The sequence below is a fragment of the Phyllostomus hastatus genome, unplaced genomic scaffold (assembly GCF_019186645.2).
Source record: "Phyllostomus hastatus isolate PE091 unplaced genomic scaffold, TTU_PhHast_1.1 phas_contig_80, whole genome shotgun sequence".
NCBI classification, from domain to species: Eukaryota; Metazoa; Chordata; class Mammalia; order Chiroptera; family Phyllostomidae; genus Phyllostomus; species Phyllostomus hastatus.
In genome coordinates this window covers 52,925,206-52,949,834 of record NW_025333960.1, presented here as the reverse complement: position 1 = coordinate 52,949,834, position 24,629 = coordinate 52,925,206, and the positions used below count along the sequence as shown (strand labels likewise).

At 41.1% G+C, this 24,629-nt stretch overlaps 1 protein-coding gene across 1 annotated transcript in view; it reads right to left on the bottom strand.

Annotated features, from left to right (window-relative positions):
* The window catches only part of DOK6 (docking protein 6), a 249,730-nt gene that overhangs the window by 158,547 nt on the left and 66,554 nt on the right, over positions 1-24,629 (bottom strand). Inside the window, exon 2 of the mRNA XM_045850074.1 lies at positions 17,623-17,730. Coding sequence (XP_045706030.1) covers positions 17,623-17,730 — 108 coding nt within the window. The remainder of the gene's footprint in view (positions 1-17,622; positions 17,731-24,629) is intronic.

Sequence of the window (24,629 nt, the reverse complement as noted above, 5' to 3'; positions counted from 1 at the left end):
CCCATCATGCAAGTTGCTGCTGGTACGACGAGAGGCGGGATGCAACTGACATCTGTTGGTCGGCAGACAAAATGACTTGCAAAGTTCAGTGTCATTCAACATAAGCAATGGATGTGCTCCCAAGAAAAATGCACACAGGGTCCATCTTTACCTTCACTTACGCCTTCTTTTGATGCTTTTTCCTTTGTTTGTATAGGTTTGGCTGCTTAACCTATATTATTTTCCTTCTATCTAAAAAAGGTTCTTTTAACATTTCTTGTGAGTCAGGTCACCTGGCAACAAATTATCTCAATATTATTTATCTGATAGAGCCTTAAATTTGCTTCACTATTGAGGGATAATTTTGCAGGGTACAGAATTCTAGGTTGGAGGGTTTTCTCTCGCACGATATTAAATAGTTCCTTCAACTGTCTTCTTGCTTGCGTGATTTCTGAGCGGACAATGGATATAGCTTTGATCTTTGTTCCTCTACAAATAAGGTGTCCACCCCCCAATTCTTTAAAGATTTTTTCTTTATCTTTGATTTTCTATAGTTATAAAGTGATATGCCTAGGTATAGTTATTTTTTGTCATTTTTTTTCTGCTTAATGTTCACTGGGCTTCCTGAATCTGTAATTCTATGTCTGATATTAATTTTGAAGAAACTGTAAGTCATTATTGTTCAAACATTTCTTCTGTTACCTTTTCTCTTCTCCTTCTGGAATTCCCGTTATGCACGTGTCACCCCTTCTGTAGCTGCCCCGTAGTCCTTGGACATACCGTTGGCTTTTGTCTTTGTTCTCTTCACTTTTTCATTTTGGTGATTCCGACTGAGATCTCCTTAAGCTCATAGATTCTTTCTTCAACCACATCCAGTGTACTAATAAGTCTATCAAAGGCATTCTTCATTTTTGAGACAGTGTTTTTTATCTTTTTTTCTTTTTGGTCCTTTCTTGGGATCTCCATCTGTCTCCTTGCATGGACCGTCTGCTCTTACCCACTGTCTACTGGACCCCTCAGGGCCCTCAGCGCGTTAATCATAGTTGCTTGAAATTCCTGGCCCGGTGAGGCCAACATCCCTGCCATGGCTTGTTCTGGGGCGTGTTCTGTCTCTTCAGATTGTGTTCTTTGTCTTTTGGTATGTCTTGTAACTTTGTATCGACAGCACAGATGATGTCCTGGGTACAAAGAGTTTGCTGTAAATTGGCCTTTTGCAGTGAGGTGGTGAGGCGTGTGTGGGTGGGGCAGGGCCGGTGTTCAGTGAGCCTGAGCCTCTGGACTGTGTGCTGACGAGCGCCCCGCAGTCTGCCCCAGCCTTGGGTGGGAGAGAGCGGCGACAGTGGGCAGGAGCGGGCATGTCCTTCGTCTCTGACAAGGTGCCTGTCTGACTCTCCCGATCACTCCACGGTGCGTTCCGTGTGTGACACGGCTATAACTTCCAACAAGGGGTTTTAATGAAGGGAAAGGACTTAGTTCCCTTCATGGGTCACCAAGCCATCCTAAAAGCACTACCAACCACCCACTAATGTTCACAATGGATAAAAAATTACAGGTGTATTTTGTGTTTGAAGAAATGTTGGTCCTCCAGCCCTGACCAGTGTGGCTCAGTTGGTTGGGAGTCATCCTGCAAAGGTAGAAGCCACCTGTCAGGGCACATGCCGGGGTTGTGGATTCTGTCCCTGGCTGGGGGCTCAAGAGAGGCAACCAATCAATGTTTCTCTTTCACGCTGATGCTTCTTTTATCTCCCTTTCCTTCTCCCTCCCTTCCCTCTCTCTGAAAATAGATAAATAAAAACTTAAAAAAAATGTTGGCCCCCCAGATTGAAGATCATAAGATCATACCTCCAATGTTGATTAGAACATGGTAGCATAGAAAGACTTAACATAATCAATACATGGCTAAACAATGTACCCTGTGTCATATAAAATAATATCTGTAAAATATAACTTTTTAAAGGACTTGATGTTGTTTGTCACCTTTCCCTCTAAAATCTGTAGTGACCTAGACTGCCAGCCTGAGAAAAGAAGGAGCCGTTGCTCGGGGTTGCTGTGTGGGCTCTCTGGAGCAGCCCTTCCGACTTCTGCCCCAGTGAATTCACAGTCCTCTCACACTGCCAGAGTTCATTTTAATGTATCCTTTGCTCGTATTTGTTTTTCTCTCTACTTGTAATCATCTCATTAGATTAACATGCAAAATTAAGATAAGCAAGATGAGTGCTTTTTATATACATATATGTATATGCAAATACATATGTATACATATGTATATTTATGCAAATCTTACATATATTCACAGGCATATACTATATAGATTTCCTATCTGTCTATGTACTAACCTATCTATCTACCTATCACCTATTTGTCTGAAAATACTCAGCTTCTCTTCCAGGAAAGCCAATTTAGACACTAATAGCAAAGGATTAATACCCTAGAGAGAAAGATGAGAAAGCTTTTTGGAACGATGATTCACATATTATATTCAAAGTGCATTAAAGTATGTTCTCAAATGTAGTTACACTCTTGAATATTTAAATGATTTGATAATTGACTCAAGTGACATTTAAGCCAAATTTTATGCTAACACAGTAAATTGAAGTTATATTTGAAAAAGAGATGATATATTCAAGAATTATTAATTTTAACTAAACAGAAGATCTTACCAAATTAAGTAGAGTCTAAAAGCAATGAGGATCTTGTGTTGCTCAAGAGTTCATGCAATTTATGTCAGGTGAGCAAAAATTGATAAGCTGCTATGGAAGATACATTATATGTAATCTCATTGTACAAAAGAATATAAAAACATTCTGCTCAAGGGCTTTTTCAAGTATCTTTATTTATAAATATTAAAAAATATTAGGACAGATATTATGGATTACCTCTGTCTTCTCATAGCAAAAACCAAGAAAACAAACTAATGGATAGCCTACCAAAATACAGCCAGCTCTTTCTAACTTTTCAAACTTTTGTGCCTCGGGTGATCTGACAGATGATAGAGTTCAAACAAGGTGTTTGCTCTTCTGCAAGATTTACATTTAGAAACGCAGACAAGCTCTCCGGGCAGACTCTGTTACACTGGTTTCCGGGGCAGCGCGAAGCTCTTTGTGGCTGATCATTAGTGTGATGCCGCGCACCTGGTTGCGCCCCGGGCCATCAGAGAGATGTCAGGAAGGCGAGGCGCTCGTGAGGAGTGTGAACTCGCTCCTCTCACTCGTCCTTGTTAGGAAGTTCAAGTGTTACCCCGAGTTATAAGCTGTTTTAAAATCAGACCAGGGGCTTTTCTAAGGAGTCTGTGTATCTTTGAAACTGTTCTTCTCCAATTCAATGTGCATTTAAAAAAAAACATTTTGAATCCTAGCAGTTGAGTTCAAGATCTAATATATTAAATGTCCTAACCTCACTTTTAACTCTCGGGATGCTACAGATTTACCATCCGGAAGGAGACTGCATTTTCATAGATGAAGATCACGTTAAAAATGATGTTTTTGTCCATTTTAAAATAAAAATGTTATTAGTCTAAATCCAGTCAATATAACATAAAAATCATTATCAACATTTATTAAGATTGTGGAAATCCTATAGCATTTCAATAATAGATCAATCAATTATTGTGTTACTTAATTGAATCTATACTTTGAAATATTAATTTTTCACATGGTCACCTTGAATGACCAGGTGCATTGTTAAGTATCAATTAAAGTTTAATAAAGACATTAAAATAATTACTTTAAATAAATATAAAATTAACAGAATTTAAATGAGGGAAAAATAACTCGAAATGATTCAGGTAGTTTAGTTCTAATTCAAGAAATACCATAGTCAACAATTTAAAATACTGAGGTCTAATGAGTGATATAATTAAAACCAATATATGAACATACCTACATGATGAGTTTGCTAACTGATGCGACTTAAATTTTTTCAAGGAGCAATCCCTAAAGAACTCATGGTGCTAAAGTCAAATTGTTCAAAGATGAAACATATAACCCTTTCCTCTGACTTCACAACTAACAGTGATAAGCCCTATTATAGACTTGAAAACAGCTATGAAGCAATGAGGAAGGAGACCCATTCAGGCATACCTTGGCAATGGTGCCTGTTCCACTCCAGGTCACCAGAATACAGCAACTATCTCCACAAAGTGAGTCACACAAATTTTCTGTTTTCCCAGTGCACATAGAATTTATGCTTATGCTACACTGTAGACTATTATGTGTGCAATATTATATCTTAAAAACAATGCACATACTTTAATTCCAATACTTTATTGCTAAAAAATGCTATCGCCTGAGCCTTCCGTGAGTCATACTCCTTTTGCAGGTGGAGGGCCCTGCTTTCGTGTTGATGGCTGCTGGCTGATCAGGGTGGGGGTTGCTAGGGACTGGGGCAGCTGTGGCAATTTCTTAAAATAAAAAAAAAAGGTGTTTGCTGCATCAGTCGACTTTATTCACCCACAACTGAACTTCTTTCAAAATTGGAATTAATCCTCTCAAGCCCTCCTTTTTGTTTTATCACCTAACTTTATGTAGTAATCTAAATCCTTTGTTGTCATTTCAACCATCTTCATGAGGAGTAAATGCCATCTGAAGAAACCATTTTCTTTCTTCATTCATTAGGAGCAATGCCTCCCCATTAGCTTTATCATGAAATTGCAGTAATTCTGTCACACCTTTCGTCTCCACTTCCAATTCTAGCTCTCTTGCTCTTTCCACCACATCTGCCATTACTTCCTGAACAGAAGCCTGGAACCTCTCACAGCCATCCCTGGGGCTGGGATCCACTTCTTCCAAATGCCGCTGATGTTGGCATATTGACCTCTTCCATGAATGTCTTTTAATGCTTCTAGGATGGTGAATACTTTCCAGAGGGTTTTCAATTTTCTTTGCCCAAATCCATCAGAGGAACCACTATCTATAGTAGTTAAGGCCTAACAACATGCAATTCTTAAATAATAAAACTTGAACGTCAAAACCACTTGGGTTGCAAAGTGGGTGTTATCAGACATAAAAACAACATTCATCTCATTGTGCAACTCCTTCAGAGCTCTTGGGCGACTGGTGCATTGTCAATGAGCAGTAATATTTTGAAAGGAATCTTTTTTTTTTTCCTTTCAGGAAAAAGGTCTCAACAGTGGGCTTAAATGATTCAGTAAACCATGTTGTGAACAGATGTGCTGTCATGCAGACTTAGTTATTGAAGTTATAGAGCACAGAGTAGATTTAGCATACTTCTTAGGGGCCCTGGGATTTTCAGAATGGTAAATGAGCACTGGCTTCAACTGAAACCCACCAGCCGCATTAGCCCCTAACAAGAGAGTCAGCCTGTCCTTCGAAGCTTTGAAACCAGGCATTGACTTCTCCTCTCTAGCCAAGAAAGTATCTCCTTCCAGTACAAGGCTGCTCTGTCCACATGGAACATCTGTTGTTTAGTGGAGCTGCCTCCATTAATTAACACAGCTGGATCTCCCAGGTGACTGGCTGCAGCTGTCAGCTCGGAACTCGCTGCCCCGCCTTACACTCTAGGTTAGAGACTGCTTCTCTCCTTGGACTTTGTGAGCCGGCCTCTGCTAGCTTCGGATTTCTCCTCCCTCTCCTCTCCACTCTCTCTCCTCTCTCTCTCCCTCCTCTCTCTCTCTCCCCTCTCCCCCTCTCTCTCCTCTCTCTCTCTCTTCTCCTTCTCTTCTCTCTCTCTGTCTCTGTCTCTCTCTCTCTCTCATCTCCCTCTCTCTCTGCCTTCATAAAGAATTAAAGAGAGTTAGGGCCTGGCTCTGGGTGAGCCTTTGGCTTAAAAGAATATTGTAGCCACTTTGAGCTCATAGCCAGATGACTAACATTTTCTCCATATCAGATATAAAGCTGTTTTGCTTTCTTGTAATTTGTACGTTCACTGGAGGAGCACTTTTAATTTCCTTCAAGAACTTTTCCTTGGCATCCACAACTTGGCTAACTGTTTGGCTCAAGAGGTTTAAAGGACTCTTCTTGGCTTTCAACATGCCTTCCTCCCTAAGCTTAATCATTTCTAGCTTTTGATTAAATGGGAGACATGTGACTCTTCCTTGCACTTGAACACTTAAAAGCCATTGTAGAGTTATTAATTGGCTTAATTTCAATATTGTTGTTCCTCAGGGAGAGGGTGGCCCAAGAAGAAGGAGGGGGATGGGGGGATGGCCAGTTGGTGGAGCAGAAAAAACACACAGAATATTTATGGATTAAGTTACCATGTACATTGTCACGGTTTGTGGTGCCCCGCCCAAAAAATAACAATAGTAACATCAAAGATCACTGATCACAGATCACCATAACAAATACAGTAATAATGGAGAACTTTCAAATATCTTGAGAATTATCAAAATGTGACACAGAGACATAAATTGAACAAGTGCTGTTGGAATAATGGCACCAATGAGCTGCCAGACGCGGTTTATTCCAACCTTCAACTTGTAAAAAACCACATTGTCTGTGAAGTACAATAAAATGAAGCAAAATGAGGCGTGCTTTATCTCTGCAACCAGTGCATGGACACGTCCCGGGACTCTGAAGCACAAGAATAACGTACACATGGACAACTCCCAAATCTTACCGTCCCGCTCCGCTTTGTTGATATGGGTTATATATGTTAATGGTCATAAGAAATGTTTGAACTTATAAGTCATTCAATATTTATTTAGTTATATGTTTAAAATTTTAATAAAGTCATTTTATGATACCATACAAAACATTTAAAATAAAAATCCCCCAAATAGCCCTGGCTGGTGTAGCTCAGTGGACTGAGCTCAGGCCTGCAAACCAAAGCATGGCGGTTTGATTCCCAGTCAGGGCACATGCCTGAGTTGCAGGCCATATCCCCCAGTATGGGGTGTGCTCGAGGCAACCATACATTGATGTTTCTCTCCCTCTCTTCCTCCCTCCCTTCCCCATCTCTCTAAAAATAAATAAATAAAATCTTTTTTAAAATCCCCCAAATAGGTGAAGAATGGCAAATATCCTTACATTTTTGCAAAACTCTTATTAATGTCTTGCTTAATAGAAGACCACTTAATACTCCTATCTTCTCCCGAATTCAACTTGTTATAATGTATTGTTTTAAGTATACACAGAAAATAAAGCCTCATGCAGACATGAAGTTGTAAAAGGCAAGAATAATTTAAAAGCAGTTTCAGTTAACTGTGGGTATTCTTCGATTCTGTCTCCAAAATTGGCAAATGTTTTCTTAAAGGTCGTTGCCATGGAGAGTCCGACATCACGCGACACACCTTTTTACACTCCGTTGCGTTAAAATCGGATGGTCTATTTTCAACTTTGACTGATTGCTGGGGTAATTCTGGCTCACTGAATTATAAAGCTCCTACAAATGTGGACATATTTCATTATTGATATAAAATATACATTCATATGACCCTTGATTTCCACAGAAAAATCTGTAGGTTTTAAGAAGTTATCAAGCTTGAGAATGCAGATATGAGATTCCCATATTTTAATTTTCACTTGAAAACTTACACTTTAGCATTGTTAATAAATACAGTGTTTTCTCCCTCACTTAGTTCACTTTTGAGACAATGTCTGACAGACACCTAAATCTGAATGACCATAGTTTGTCAAGCACCCTCTTATGGAAACAGTTGTTCTTTGGAGAACAGATTAGCTATTTTGCATGTAACTGAAAATCACGCAGTGTTCCTCCAAGAGCTAACACTGCATATCAGATGTGGCAGAGGGTTTTGTGTGTCCCTGCCATTTTTTTTCAGGCAGAATATTAAAAAAGATGTACTTAAGGATTTGGATTTCATGAAATTAATAATTTTTATTGATTCATCAATGTCATTCTGAAGTTGAAATGTAATAAAATTGGTATATATATTTATTCCTTGTTTATTTACTTATTTGGGTGCATGCATAATGATAATACAATGACTTTAGTCCCAGTTATTTTTGCTTTTGTCGCTTCAACTTCTGGAGTCCTACCTGAAGTGATCATTGCCCAGACCCATGTCCAGGAGCTTTTTCTCTGTCTTCTTCCAAGAGTTTTACGGTTTCTGGCTTACAGATAAACTTTTAATTCTTCTGGAGTTGTTTCCTCTGTGTGTCGTAAGGGAAGGGTTTGATTTCATGCTTGTTTTGCATGTGCATATTCAGTTTTTCCAACAACATTTATTGTAGATTCGGTTTTTTCTCCATTGCATTTCTGAAGCTCTAGATGAAGACTAGCTGACCATGTATGCTGGGGTTTATTTCTGGGCTCTTTGTTCAGTTCCACTGGTGAATGTTTCTGTTTCTCGGCCATTTTCATACTGTTTTGATTGCTATAATGATGGAAAAGTGGCTCTCTCACTTTCACCAGCCTAAAAATTTCCTTCCCAAATGAGAGATAAAACAAAACCATAAATAGCACGCCGCTGGGGTTAGATCACAACACAGAGATTCTCTAGGTGCACCCGATGTGGTCACAAGAGCTTCTTAAAACCAGAGCAGTTTTCTCCAGTTGGTCACGCCAGGGAAAGTCGGAGACGCAAAACTACGTAAGGCTTTGGTGTGCCACCATTGATTGTCGCAGAGAGGGAGGCAACCAGACGTGCCCAGGTTGGAGAGCAGCACTTCTGGACAGCCAGCAGGAACGCCGCGGGGCTGAGTGGGCCAGCCACAGATGGAGAGCGTGGAGCAGGGTTTTCCCCAGAGCCACTGATGACGCCTCGGCCCGACACACACCGTGACCCCAGGCTTGGGAAACCCTCCGCAGAGGACAGACGAGCTGCATCGTTTGACCTACAGAACTGCAGGCTGGGAAGTCAGTGTTTCTGAGCCTCTGAGTTTGTGGTCGTGTGTTATTCAACAACAGAAAATGGTAAAAGTACTCCAGTGACTGTGAGTGACCGAACTGCATAAAAGACTCAACCTTTGGGGGTAGCGATGGTTCTGACGTCAGTGCGCGTGCAAGACGGAGATAGAATGAAAGGCAGGAAGATGGACCTCTGGCCCATTTCTACGGCTAGGGGAATGTTGGCAGCTCTGAGCGTGGGAAGACAAATTTCTCTATACCAAGGCAAATATTTTAGGAAAGCATTAAAGGATTAAAAGGGAAATCTAGGCTACTGAGAATTAGGTTAAAATTTAATTTTATAGTACACTGAATGTGTAAATGGGATGAACTAGATCCATAGATCTAGAAAAGGAGAACTCAACAAATATTGTTGCATTTTTATACAAACACTTTAACCCTCTCTTTTCCTCTTTTTGTTTCCAAATAAATGAAAGAAAAAAACCCACACACCTTATTTCCCTGATTATTGTATAGCAGGTTTTAACCATTTCTTCAGGAGGTCAAATTAGGTCTGAAATAATTCTTAGTAGAACAAATGCAACAGTTATCATCCAAAGAAGTAATTTCATTGAATCTCAAAATGCATTGTTCCCTAAATTAAAAACCTATTCTCCATTCAATAAAACGAGTTTAAGTGGCTGCTATTAATTTGTAACCTAGGCTTGCTAATGGTTAATTCAAATTTGAACAGTTTTTATAGAAATATTAGATGCAGAAATAAATTAAAAATTTAAATTATATACATTCGACTAAATATAATAGCATTGTTATTTATAAAAGTTGCTAAATAGATATTTATAATGAAGCAAAAGTATTAATTCATGAATAAATTCTAACTGAAATAATTTTCAAGTTGTATGTTGTAAATAAGCATGCATGCAATTCAAATTATACTTGAAGTATAATACATACCCTTCCATTAATGTCAGAAAGACAATTATAAAATAAGCATTTCTCCTATCCCATTCATTAGAGATTGTACAATTAGCTAGACTTTGTTAATGGGTAAAAAAAGAGTTTTTTAAAAACCAAAAATGCATTGATGATATTCTGAGATAATAATTAAGAGCACTGGGTGTCAATCCTTTAAATGTAAAAAAGCTTCAGAAATAATGGAAATAATGTCATAACAGAATTGGGTAGTTAAATATTCCTTCCCAAATTACTATTTGATTTGCCATGTAAAATGACTTGTTTGATATTACAAGTTACTTTATTATGCAAATTGGTTTCAAAACTTTTCTAAACTCAGTGTTAATTATTTCCCTGGTTTCAAAGATGCAAAATAGGCAGCAGCAGTGACTTGTACAACCACAGTCGCTTTACGCTTTACCTACCATCTAACACAAAATTGTCATCTTACTCTGTGAGCTAAGATACTATTTGCAGTTTACAGTGGGAAAACGAGAGAAAGATACTGTTGAAGTCATACCACATTTTTTTTTCTGATGTAGGGCCATTGTGGATGATTGCCTCACACACACACAAATGGATAGTTTCCAAAAGTCGAATAAAGAATAATTTTGCCAACATAAATCATACGCCTATATCCTCCAAGTCAAGCCCAGACCAATCTTCCAGATATTTTCTAAGTCTGATTCCTTATTCGGTGAACAGGTACGTGCTGTGGAACAGGAGGTTATAAATAAAAGTCCTGATTGCTGAGCGATCTATGCTCTGTGGCAGCCTTAAGCAGCACAGAGTGATCCTTCTGAGGTATCTTAGATGTTGTAAAATTCTAACTAGCCTTGATTCGAGTATTACCAAGATCAAGTTTCCCCCTGGGAGTCTCCTCTGATTCTGAGATCACACCTTTGCAGATCCCCTCCCCCTGAAAATCTTAGCTCCCGCTCACTCCCGCCCCCCAACCCCCCAGCTTTGGAGCTGCCCATTCACAGCACCACCCTCACCTCCGCCAGAGACCCTACACAGACGGGCACCGCGCCTTGGGCATTTCCCTCCTCCTTCACTTCCTGCAGGAGACCCCCTTTCCCTGTTCCATCTCCTTCAGTCTTCCCGGAGGGACTAGCATGTGACCAGATAATAGGAGTAAAACGACCACTCATGGACTAGTGTGTGATCTTCCCAGGAAACAACAAGCGTGTTAATGGAAGCTTATATTCAAATAACTGAGACCTCTTCAAGTTAAGAAATTACAGATGAATGGATGGATGGATGGATAAGATGCTTTCATCTGAATAAATGATTATCACTCTGGGAACTTGCAGCAGGTATTTGAAGAGCCACCAACCCTTTGAACACCCTTCGTGTTGCACCGAATGTGTAGTTATCCCAGCACATAGCCATGGGAATAAAAATGAAAATCTCCCACATGACACATTGTGCACATGTGCTATTCCACACTCATCGATGATTTTGCTTCTCTCATTGAGGACGTGCTATATTTGCAGGTGGCTATTTTTCATAAGGATGTCCTAATCTTTTTCCCAACTTTCTCAGACGTTTGCTTTACATAAAGATCAATACTGACAATTCCAAATAGGAGAAAAGAAGATGGAATAAAATGGCGTTTTCAATGTCAGGTTGCAGGGAATTTAGAAATAAGATTGGCCCCGATGTAGGCATCAATTTTTCAGGCTCCCATAATTTTCTGCCCTGGAAAATTTACCTTCTTAAATTCTTCACTGGTAGTTTTACCTTCATCCATCCTTCTAGGGGACTTATTTATATTTTCCTCCCTACCGACAGCACTCATTTATTTTATTAAAATTTCTAAAAATTATCTCTTCTTCACCTGCTGAGAAAATTAAGAAAAATTTATTAACTCATTGTATGTAAATTGCTGTATTTCAGTTTTCACTGTGGATAAATTTGTTTTGAATATCTGTTATGACAATTATATACAGCTAAACTTTCCAACTTAATACATTTTTAATAACTTCCTTCAGCAACTAGTGATTTGAATTTCAAATTTTTTTCTATCGAGAAGTAAAAAAAAGTCTATACCATTTTACAGCAGTTTTATATAAGAATTGATTTATGCAGCGAGTTCTTTCACAGTAAACATATCAAATGTCTAAATGAGACCATTAATACTCGTAAGTTTTACAATATGCATATTCCAGACAGAGTATAGCACAAAGTTAAGGTCGGCAAAGAAATAACTGTGTCATTAGCTTCTTTTTCCGAAGTCCCTTATTTAGACTGAAAACACTTCACTCATTTGATTGATTATTTTCATTTATTGCTTTGGAGCCTTATAGTATATTTTAAAGCATATCAAAATAACCAACTAATCATAACTTTGAAGTATTTAAACATTAACAAATGGGACAATTTGGAAAAGTCATACTCGTCTATTTCTTTGACCTTTCTTGAAAACGAAGAACTTTGCCTCCTACCTCCACCCCTCTATTCTGGAAATCGAATATTTAGACTGACCATTAACTACCCCAGAGAAAACAAAGATATAAAATAAGCCAGCCTTTTCTGGAAGGAGATCTTCCTTTATTTACCCGGCTGTCAGAGGGAACCGTGAGCAATGTACAGCTCCGCCCCTGTTCACTTCCAAGAAATAAACAGGGTTCCTAGTTCTCTGAATGGAAAAAAGGCCATAGGAAGTGGTGGTTCAGCTTTTGATTTTTGAGGATAAAAAATATCAAGGACAATTTCAATTGCCCTTTTTGGTTTTGACTTGGTGGCTGGTTGTCCAGGCCTTAAACAAATTTCCCGCCACCTGACCCCTGGGCTGGCATTCTCCGCACCAGCCGCTCCGTCTGCCTCCCGCAGGGAGGGACGGTCCCAGGGAGGAGCAGGCCACACGCCCTCCACGGCTCGCTCTTCTTCAGACCCTCTGCTGGTGTCCGTATTTTCCGTAATTTGCTTTTGGGGAAAAGGAACAATGATCTCTTTAGAACTATTACGTTTTCATTTTGGAGTGTATTTAAAGGCTCTTGATGATCACCATACATTTTATAAATTTGTTCAGTATTTTAACCATTATTCCACTGACAGTTCCTCATTGAAACAGCACTTTTCCCAAAATGCTATTATTTCTTGAATTAGCTGGTTTTCTTTTCATTCAACTGTCCCTTGTTTTTATTTGTAACTCTGAACACATCTGGAATGGAAACACCTGTGGGGTATTCCGGATGCCACCATAAGTTTGGCACGATAGTGCCTGGCTTTTACAGAGAACGGTTTCAGTTTACACCGTGAAGGCTTTCACAGACGGGTGTGGATACACACCCGCCTTAACACCAGTTCTGTGCAACAGCCGTCCCAGACGGTGTCACTCCAGTCTGGCTGTACTTCCAATTGTTTAATGAAATAGCTCCCTGAACACACCACGAATACCTCGTAATTCACAAGTAGCCGTGTGACTTCTTTTCTTCGCCGCGGAACAGTGCTCCCCGCCCTGTGATCTCAGGCCCCAAGAACAGCAGACGCTCCCCACGACGTCAGTCCCCAAAAAGTACCGGTCTGACACCCGTCTCACCCTCTCTATATGCAATCGGTCAGCAAGTCTCCGTGAGCCCACATCACTACACCTGGGGAAAGACACCCAAATCCACCCCTCGCCACTCACCTTACCTTCACCCAGTCAGGGCGTTGTTGTCTATTTTGGAGACGTGGGAATATTATGATATCCAATGAACACATTTCTCTGTATATAGTTTCTCTGTTATCCTATTCATTGGATTTGACATCACACAAACTACTTTTTTAAATGTATATTTGAAGATGTGAAAAGGCATTTGAAACACCCTCCTCAACCTCTCTCTTGCTCGAACGATCAAGACCAAACACATGAGTAAGGCGCCGCTGACTGAGTCATCATGTGCCCCTCCTGCTTCTTCGGGGCGTTTCTCTCCGCCGTCCCCCAAGCCCTCCTGCCAGAGTTCCTTGATACTATACTCAAACTTTCTTCAACTCGCCCTGCAATGGAACCTTTTACTACATGGAACCCCACTTTTCATCCCCTTTTAATGACGCCCTCCTCTCCATTCGTTTGTTCTGTCAAAACAGAGTGTTCTTAAGGAACCACCTGACCCTTCCCTCCTTCGGAAAGTCCTGATTTCCGGGGGCAGAACTGACTGTTCCCCTGTGCTTTCTATCTGCCCTTTGCACGTCATTTTATTTTATTGCCGAGAGCGATTTGCAAACCTCATTTTGTCTAATGGTAAAATCTTAAAGCAGTGACAACTCTTAGCATTTATCGACTGTGTAGAATCTTATTTATTTCCTTATAACAGGCCTGGGCAGTGGCGACACTTTTGTCCCTCCTGCATAAATGATAGCAGAGCCTGAGCCCTTCTATTTTGTCTCTGGGCAGTGTAGCCTCACAAAAAATATGTGTTTTATTAAAAGGGTGTTTTATTTATTTATTTATAGTGAATTGTGTTTAACAGCAGTTTCCTGGTAAGCAGAAGCAGGATGCAACTGTATGTCTCTCATCTCACCCAGTGAAAGCCTGTATTTGTGCTAAAAGTTGTTACTTTAATTTGAACAAAGTTAGAGGTGCTTATTGGTAATATAATTTTTTAAATTTTATTTATTTATTTTTAGAGAGGGAGAAAGAGAGGGAGAGAAGTATCAACTGTGGTTGCCTCTCACATGGCCCCCACTGGGGACCTGGTCCGCAACCCAGGCATGTGCCCTGACTGGGAATCGAACTGGCAATACTTCGGTTCACAGCCGGCACTCAATCCACTGAGCTACGCCAGCCAGGGCTGGTAATATAATTTTGATGAGCAGGCTGATCACAACGGAGTGATAAAGAGTGGTGTGATAGAGTCATTGAAGAGGATACAAGGTCATCTGAGTAACACTAGATGTACATTCTAAGGAAAAAGACACAAAAACCAGCGTCGCGGGGCCGGTTAAGGCTGTAGGGAGAAGGAAAGCAGTGATGGTGGCACGAACATTTTGGTTCGAATGCCTAATAGACATTTCAGGTAGAACTCACGGAGAGGGAATGCCTCTGATTGCTTACCCAAAGCCTCTCATAAGGCAGCCAGTTAGAAGGATAGGGCAAAACTTCCTAAAATATGACAGAATATGAGAGGAGGCCATTTACATACTTTTCTTGAAAACAACCCTGAAGATTTATTATTACTGTCATATCAGAATTGGTGTGACTTCCCCATTGTAGTTTCTTAATCGCTGAAGAAAAAAAATAAAAATAAATTTCTGAAAGAAAATTTCCATCACTAGGAAATGGAATTAGCCTCCTAAATGCCATGAAGAGTACATTGTAATAATAAAAACTTTAGTCATCACGCGAGGAAAGTAAATTTTAGCTGTCACCTAGACAGAATCTAGTTATTCAAGCGCTTTAGGGAGCTTCAAGTTGCAGTCAGTGGCATCTGTTTTGCTATTTATTAAAAGATTAACGATTCCTATTCTCACTGAGCTCCCCTTGATCTTTTGCTGCTTAATTTACACAGGCCGGAGGGAGAGAGCTCAGGCACCTGGAGTGCGCACGTGTTTGAAGAGTTAGTCATAGCATCCCCGCTTGTCCAACCTACTCAGACCTGCACTCATTCCTTCCCCTTTGCTGGGATGGTCTCGGGTTCTGTGAAAGGCCAAACCCTATCACTCCACGCAGGGATCTCTAAGCGCCGCATTTTCGGGCTCCCCGATCCCCACGTGGGCACACAGATGTGCGCCAACACATGTCATGGTTTCAGGTCATAGCTGCTCCCCATCTTGGCTCAATTTTACAGCGAAACTTCTGGAAATAAATGGCCCGAGCAGCTGCCCTTCCCTCACTTCTCACTTCCCTGGAAGTCTCTAAGCGAAACTGAGCCTTGCATTTCACTGAGACAGCCCTGGGCTAAGCCACTGAGGTCTCCCTGCTGTAGACCCAGGGGTCCCTTCTCTGTCAAGTTTCTCCATCCCTCAGGTCAGACACAGAAGACCAGTCACTCAGTTTGTTTAAACACTTTTCTCTTGCTTTCCTGTGATTTACTCCAGTGCAATCCTTCTCGTTGCCTGTGTCTCTCAGATCTCTGTTCTGGCTCCTCCTCCACCTCAGCCAATCCTCTACTTTGGGGACGTGTTAATTATCTCCTCTTTCCTCATTCTCTCTCAGGGACGTTGTATCCAGTGCTGCAGAATGAAGTATTATCACGAAGCCAATGATGGGGAAATGAGTAACTCTTTATCAATGACATTTCCCCCATTCGGGCCCACATTTGTTTATCTAATGAGCTACTTGACATTTTAGTCTGCATGTGTAATAGATATTTCAAATTCAACATATACCAGGTGGAAGCCTGTGATTTTCACCCAATGCCTGCTCTTCAAGTCTCCCCACCTTCATAAACCACACCACCCACATCTCTATTGCTGATGCCCACATTCCCAGGTCACCCGTAAGCCCTGCCTTTCGCTCACCCCCAATATCTAATCCCCAAGGACGGCCTGTCAGGTGCCACAAACCAATTTCAAAATGTGTCCTTTGACCTCCAACTTCAGTGTTATACCTAGTTATTTTTCTTCTCATTACGTCTATTGTAGGAGACTGTTCTGCGTGGCGTGGGCCCAGCTCCCACTGGGAGATGCACAGGACCCACGCCCACGGATAGGTTCTCCTGTGGGGAATCAGGTCTGCAATGTGCCTAGGCTGCTTTGAGTCTTGCTGTTACTAAAAAAAAACTCCCTCACCCTGAATTGAGGACATTTACTGCAAAGTAACTTCCTAAAATCCATGCTAAACCTTCCAAGGATGAGTGTAACTGGTTCAACCACTTCTGCCTTTTCATTTGCAAATATCCCTCTTCTGTGATGTGATTAGCGGCATCGGCTCCTTTGTTTTCTGTATAAGGTAACCACCTAAAGCGAGCCTGTGCATAGTAAATGAGGACCATCAAGTAATGTGCTGAGAAATCCAATAAAGGCCAGTCACAGCAAGGGCCAAGGCTTTTGCTCCCCTGGAGAGGAAAGCCATGCCCCTTTCCCTCCACTGGACTCAGTAGTCCGTGTGAATGTCTCATTTCATCCATAATGACGGGGACACTGCGGGCCGGTGTCTGTGTCAGTCTGTAGTACCATTTATCCCTTATAACTCTCTTTGGTAGGCAGTATTGTAATCTTCATCTGTTACAGGAGAAAAAGTAGGTCCATAGACGTTAACTAGCTTATGCAAGCTCAAACAGATGTTAAACTTAGCAACAGGAATCTTTACTGGATAATCGGACATTCTGCCAACAAGCAGTGCTGTTTTGAATTTTGAGTTCTGATTGTGAGTCCTCTGCAGTACTACCCAATGCTGAACTGTGTTTCCATACTCTCACCAAAGATAACTTTAGGCAGCATGTTTAGCGTCACGGCAGCGTTCCTTTTTACATTTAATTCTCAAGAAATTGATATTTCATTCCTAGAATTTCTGCCACATCCATCTCTACATATCGGCATATTAAATGATCACTGTCTTGTTAAGGCTAGAAACAGCAAATGCCACGTCCATTACCACGTTCATCAGCACCACTGACTCCAGCCTTAAAAGGTGTATCTCCTAAATATAGCTGACGGTCTAAATCAAAGTAACAAATGCACAATTAATCCGAAGAGCAAGAAAATGCTTACTCAGCACCTCGGAAAATGATCTGGTTGAGTTATGCGTCACCTCATTTTGCAGAGCAGCAATAAAAATGAGTCTTTCATTTTGCAGAGGTACCTCTGGCATTTACAGCAGATCATTAAAATAAAGGAGAAAAATAACTTTTGCATTTTATTAGAACAGAGACATTTTATCCTGGCCACGCATTTTTTCCTTTGCAGATTTCATTAATCAAAATAAATGTCTCCACAAGTTGTTGCCAAGGGTCCAGCGATTCCCCAGCAATTCCAAAGACTGAGATTTACCTTATGGAAGTTTCTGAAATAGGCTGCCTTTTCATCTGGAAATTTTTCTAGCCTTCTGGGTCCTTTACTAGAAGCCTTCTTGAAAACCAACCAACAGCGTCTGAAAATCTGAAAGGAAATAAAGAAATCATATTAACTACCTTTTTACATGAGTTTGGAAGCATCAGGAATTTATTGAATGAATCCACTGGGAATAAGTATTTTTTATGCACCTAAAAAACTAACAGGGCAGTACAAAGAAAACAGATAAAATGCTCTTAGCGGCAGGCTTTGTTCAGAGCAAGTGTAGCCATTATGGATATTTGCAGATATTGGAAAAATCATTGCTTGTACCAACAATTTAAAACTCGGCATGGCCCCAGTTATGGCAATCCTAGCTGACTAGGACATATGGTAGATTTTATTTTATTGGCAGAGATAGTGAAGACGAAGGTGACGGGGACAGTTGCCGTAGTGGCAATACTGTGGACGCGGAACACAGTTACAGGGATCAGCACAGAAATTTGAGAGATGGAAGGCAGGTAAAAGTATCACTGCAAAGTGGGAGGTATATAGATGATCAAAATGTATCTCCCAGTTATTTATGAATGGATTTTGCGTCTTAGTTGAGGTGGGAAGACTCCCTTGGAATGGAATGGGGACCCAACCCTGATCGTGGGGTTCCCGTTCTTCCCTACAGGGGAATGCTTTTCCCAGCACCCTGCGCACCCATCGCCACTAACTCAGGGACCACTGTGACGTCTGGAGGAACCTTCTGACACTCACGGAACTGCACAGACACTGCTCCCCGACTGCAACGCCCCGGCTTGCGTGTCTAGTTATTTTCTGTGAAAGAGCGAGTCAAACATGAGTCACCAAGCGTGCGTGTTTCCACGTAGGTGCTCCGTGTTGCCACACGAAAAGCCTCATCACAGCTAATAAGGAAAAATAGATTTGGCATTTTCCACAGTGTCTTGTGGCCTTGCTGTTCCACTGAGAGAGGCCCCCCACATAGCAAAAACTGATCTCTGCAGACTTGGTGTTATGTCGGTTACGTTTGCCACACCGAGGCCCTTAAACTATTATCTTCTTATTTGGGAATAGTTTTAGCTTTATAAAATAGTTACAGAAATGATGAAGAGAGTTCCTGTAAAAGCTTTACTCATTTCCTCTAATGTGAAATCCAATATAATCGGGGTCCAGTGTGCAGCGCTAAGAATTAACACCGGTAACTCGGTGACAGATTACATTTAGGAGTCAGCACCTGTTCCCTCTGGCGCCCGATTTCGTTTCAGGGTCCAGGTGACGACACCAAATTGGGTTTAGTTGTCCTGAATCCTCAGTCTCTTCTGGTCTTCGACATGACAGTCTCTTCACTTTTTTTTTCTTTTCCTGACCTTGACAGTTTGGAAGGCTATTTTATATAATGTCCTTCAATTTCTGTTTGTATCAATGAAGTTATTTGGATGTTTCAAAATCCTAATGACAATCTCACAATAAAGCGGTTAAAACAAATAATTTATGGGGGAAATAATGTGAATTCATCATGGCTATGGGATAGTTATCTAGTGATCAGCGGTATACTTGAATTTTTGAACTTAAAATAGTAAAAGGATCATTTAATGAGTGCAGAGGTTTTATTGTGTGTGTGTTTTTTTGGGGGGGGCATCTAGTTTTAAAAAACATTTTGCTTTTCGATAGGAGTCAAGTAATGAAGAAGGCCCTGGTGCCGACAGTTTGGAAGTGTCGCTGTGTGTCTGCGGGGAGTCAGATTCTGCACGAGTCGGCGCCCTAGGAGCCACCTTCGGGCCAGGAGCACACACTACGCAGAAGCACAAGATCCCCCCCCCGCCCCCGCCCGGCTCATCCTCAAACAGGGCGGACTGCGTTCCGCGGGGGACCCTGGAGCTGATGCCTCATGGAGCATGTCGGACAAAGCACAGAGACGGGCAGTCCAAAGGCCTGCTGGACACCAGGAAATCCGTCCTCTGGGGACAAAAATAAAATGAAAGGAATAGGTTTTATTTCGCTTATAAATGAAAGACACCAATTCTTGGGGAACATGAGAGAGAACCACATCAAGGAAATTAGCTACCTCATTTTTATCCCCCCCCTCGAGACAGAATAGAGACAGGTCCTTCCTTCGCTGGCAGTAGTGGGAGCAGACAGTGCACTTTTCAGTTACTGCTCTTCAAGGGCATCCGAGGATGCGGACCATTTGCTGGTTAGCAGGGAATTATTGCTTAGACTCACTTTCTCCTGCCAACAACACTCCCTCCCGCCCCGTCACCGTCGAGTTGCTGCTTCACGCTCTCCTGGAGAAATCACCGATTCCACCTTCTCATTCGGCGTTACCTCCTAAACATGCCAGTGGGCTCACCAAATAGGCTCCTGGGTAGCCTTCAGATTTTCCTTCTAGAAAATTCCATGTTGTTGCCAAGACTCCAGAAATCCCCAGGATCCCCAGCTGCTCAGGCCTCCGTTTTCCACTGCATTAGCCAGCCAGCCGGCCGGCTTGCTATAATTAAAGAATCCCTTTCCATTTTTCCTTCAGAGCAATCCCTTTTCCTTGGTGCTTTCTCTCTTCCAAGGTGATTTTACACAAAGGGCATCTTTGTTCATTGAACATTGCGAAGGGGAGGGCAGATTTCTTGGCTTGAGTTCATAGCCATAATTACCTTATTTAGCTAGGACCCGTTAGCAAGCTTTAACTTAACCAAACGTCAGATTTAATGGGCCCGTTCCATCACAAGAGGTTGACCTAATGAACCCTGCACTCCAAACAGGATTTTGGTTAAGAACTTGGAGGAATTTCTGATGATAGGAGAGTCCGTTGCCCTCAAGGGAGTCACAATAATGCCGTCTCTAGAGATTCTGAAGATCTGAGAAGCAAGCAGCATGTCTTGGGTAGCTTATATTCGTGTTTCCTTCTGAAAGCAAGATACTACATAAGTGATGACTTGGGGTATAGAAGCCAGTTATTTCTTTATAATGGTGTACCACATAAACAAAGCAAGACAGCAAATAAATAACAAGATGAACACAGCCCATCCAGGCATCGTTACTGCGGGCTTATTTTCTGAGAAAGTTCAATTACTAAAGTCCTGGGTCTCGGTCTTCTCACAAATTGTTTACGTACCATTGAAAGACCCACTTTTTTGAAAAAAAAAGTCTTTAATGTACATGAGTATATGTACATGAGTATATGAGTATATTGCTGTGTGAACACCTACCTATTTAAATAGAAGTGAAAGGACCAAAACATTGTAAACTTCCTTTTCTCACTGGAGTATAATGTGAAGTTCACGTTCATGAGAAAGTTCTCACCAACTTTGCAACTCAACAGGTTTGCCTCCTTCTGCATTGCTTAATGCCAAACATAAACACCATTATCCATTAACACTGGAAAATGCTTGAAGGGCAATATGTCTATCTCAATTCTGCCCATTTCGTGTAGTTGGAAAGGCCAAAGCGAACGTGTCAGTGTTCTCTGATTCCATTATCTTGCTCTCTCTTTATCCAGAAAAACAATTTTGAAATTCATAAAGGGCAAATGACGATTCCAAAACTGGCACCAATGGCAATTTTTGAGGAGGACAAGTGTGTGTGTGTGTTTTTCCCACCTGAACGTATTCCTAGTGCACGCGTCTACCAGGCAATCGATAAAAAGCAGGGAGAGAACACACGGGGTTGAGAGTCACAGCCAGAAATGAAATGCTGCACAGCAGGAGCAAGGTTTCAGTGAGAGTGGGAAATTGTTGTCATTATCAAGAGAATGGAAACGAATTGCAGAGTAGACCCGCTGAGCAGGACCCCTCGAGTGGGCAATTGCTAGAAATGCTCGCCGCCCTGAAAGGACACTTACAAGTAGGGTTCTTCTACCTCCCGCTTTCCGAGAGCCCCTCGCTGGCACCAGAGAGACAGCAAGTCCCTCCTGTCTGCGCGAGTAGTCCAGACGGGAGCCAGGCCTCGTGGTTTCAGTTTCTCCAAAAAACAGAATATTCTTTGGCTCTGTATCAATATGTGTCATTGGAAATTCACAGTGCTCTATTTTTATCGGTCAGTAGAACTCAGTAATCAAGGCAAACTGTTTATCCACTTTGTTTTTATTTTATGGACCCGGGTTCGGATAGGGTTCCCTCGTGTCAAGACCCGTTTCCTGAAATTTCAGGATTGCAACTTTGCAGCTGATAGTTTGACTAGTGAGTCGGATGTCTAAGTTGAAGCTCAACATATTTTCCCTTTACCGTCTCTTCCTGCATTTCTTACTTCCTTCATTGGTTAACTGTATGTTTAGGCACACAGTTTCAAACCTTCGTGTCGCCAGTGATTTTTTTCTTCTTTTACCTAAACCACCCCAAAATCAATGGGCAAATCCCAAAAGGGGGATGCCAGTGTGACCTACTGAGTCCAATGGTTTGGGTTGAGGAAAAAAGCACATGTAGGAAAGAAATGGAGAATAAGAATAAAAATAGCAGCTAACTCTGAAAGCTAGGTGCTTTTCAGCTGATGCAGCAGAACACGGGAATCAATAATTAGTTTTACTAAGGGATTGATATTATGCAAATAATATTTAAAGACTATTAGACCGGTAGCAGGGTTAGCAATGACCATGAAAATAGGAAGTATCCTTAGGTAACTAGTGCATTTATACCAGACAAGATTGTAACTCAAACAGTACTGAGGACAGTGGAGAGAGAGAGGATGAGCCCATGATGAAAAGAATTAGGAGAAAAATTTAGAACTGTGCAATAATCTCAATATGAGTGAGTGAAGGAAAGAAATGGATTAAAGGTGTATCTAAGTTTTTACATCTACACAGCTAAGCAAATGATGTCACTTACGCTATTGTCATACAGCCTAAGAAATGAGGAGTTTAAATTTATGCACATTGAGTTCGATATGACTTTTAAACACTTGCATTACCCAAGCTGCTCTGGACAAAGTTCTAAATTGCAGCCTTCTTGTAAAATGGGTGCTTTCCAGTCTACCTCTTAGAATAATTTCTCATTATCGAATATATCCTCCTTGTGAAACACTGTCTTGCTTCAGTTTCTTGATGTAAATTTGCACACTCATCCCATGTTGATTTTTCTCCCTGCTACTCAACACATGGTGTTTTTTTGCTGCCTCTTTAAAACTATAAGGTTCAATATGTTTAAAATATCAAATCAGCAAACGGGTCCCCTGCTCTGTTTCTGCATACCTTTTGAATTGTCTTGAATGAAATCTTTTAAACCGAAATAGAACTATTCAATGCCTCTAATAATCCATACTCAGATGTTGGTTTTACCCCCAGGGGGGCTTACAGTATGGTTTCAAAAGATGTGCATTTTATGTTAATAAACTTGTTTATAGCTGAAGTTACTGGTTTTATTTCAATTGGCTGTAAACAGCTGTCAGATTTGTTAATCGATTTAAAGAATTACTAAAGTGTTGATTGTAAGTGAAGTTTTGTAGTGATTGAAAAGAAATTTCAGAGCTGTACGGAGAATAGTTGCTAATAAATAAACTCTCCTTTGCACAGGTACTGCCTAACACATATATTATCTTAACACCAATGTGGCATCCTTCTAATCAAGGACTTTATAATATGTCCACTATATTTATTATACTTTTTGTGTTTTACATGTTATAGTAATAGTCTAAAATATCACATATAACATATTATAAAATCTAATTTTCACACCCAGTTATATGATTGAGCTTTATCCATGTTGCTATATGTCACAGTTTTTTTTTCTCTTTTTGCTTATTGATTTGCAGGGATTTTAAAATATATTTTAATTTTAAATCCATTATCAGGTGGATGTGTTGGAAATACCTTTCTTTTTATTGTAGCTTAACTTTTCACTTCTTTTTTTAAAAGATTTTATTTATTTATTTTTAAAGAGAGGGGAAGGGAAGGAGAAAGAGAGGGAGAGAGGCACTGATGTAAGAGAGACACATCATTTGGATGCCTCTCGCATGCCCCCGATGAGGGACCAATCCTGAGACCTAGGTGTGTGCCTTGACTGGGAATGGAACCGGCAACCTTTCCACTTTGTAGGATGATGCCCGACCTACTGAGCCACACGGGTCAGGGCTTAAATTTTCACTCCTTTATAATTTAATTTTTCATGCAGAGTTTTTAATTTTAATGTAGTCAAATGTGTCAATGATATCCTTCATGGCTGTACATTTATGACTTGTTTATTAATGGAAATGCTTATTTACACTTATGTGGTTACCGATACAACAGAACTTTCCACCATCTCATTTTTGTTTGATTCTCTTTTTTAATGTACTTATTTTACTCTTTTTCTAATCTGCGATGGATTCATAGAATTTCTTAGATTCCCCCCTGTTTTCCCCTCAACAGTCTTTGAAACCTTTCATCCCACTCCACAAAAAATACCCATGTAGGGGCAAAATATCTACTCCCCCAGGCATGCCATCCCCCGTCTCCTCCCCACCCCCAGAACTTAGTGGACTCTCACTAGAAGCAGCTGCTCTAGCACCTGCCCAGCTGACCTCTGGCCTTCCTCACATTTGCTTCCCTCCAGTCCCACGGGACCACTGCCACGTTCAACATCCTGAATGTCACTTCCAGTCAGGCATCTCATCCCACCGAGTCACAAGTGAACAAAGGACATCAATAAACCTTTCAATGCCTCACCACTGCCCATGGCTCATAAAAGAAATGTCAAATTCTAGCCCTGGCGGGCGTAGCTCAGTGGATTGAGTGCGGGCTGCGAACCAAAGTGTCGCAGGTTCGATTCCCAGTCAGGGTACATGCTTGGGTTGCAGGCCATGACCCCCAGTAACCACACATTGATGTTTCTCTCTCTCTCTCTCTCCCTCCCTTCCCTCTCTAAAAATAAATAACATCTTAAAAAAAAAAAGTAATGTCAAGTTTGGAAGCTTGCCCTTGAAGACTGACAATGAACTGACTCTGAAGTCTTGGAAACATCCCTCTCCAGTCCTCCCCTGGAAAGCAGTTTCTCTTCTTTCCCCCAGGCCTCCCCCTTCTTACATGTTCTCGGTTC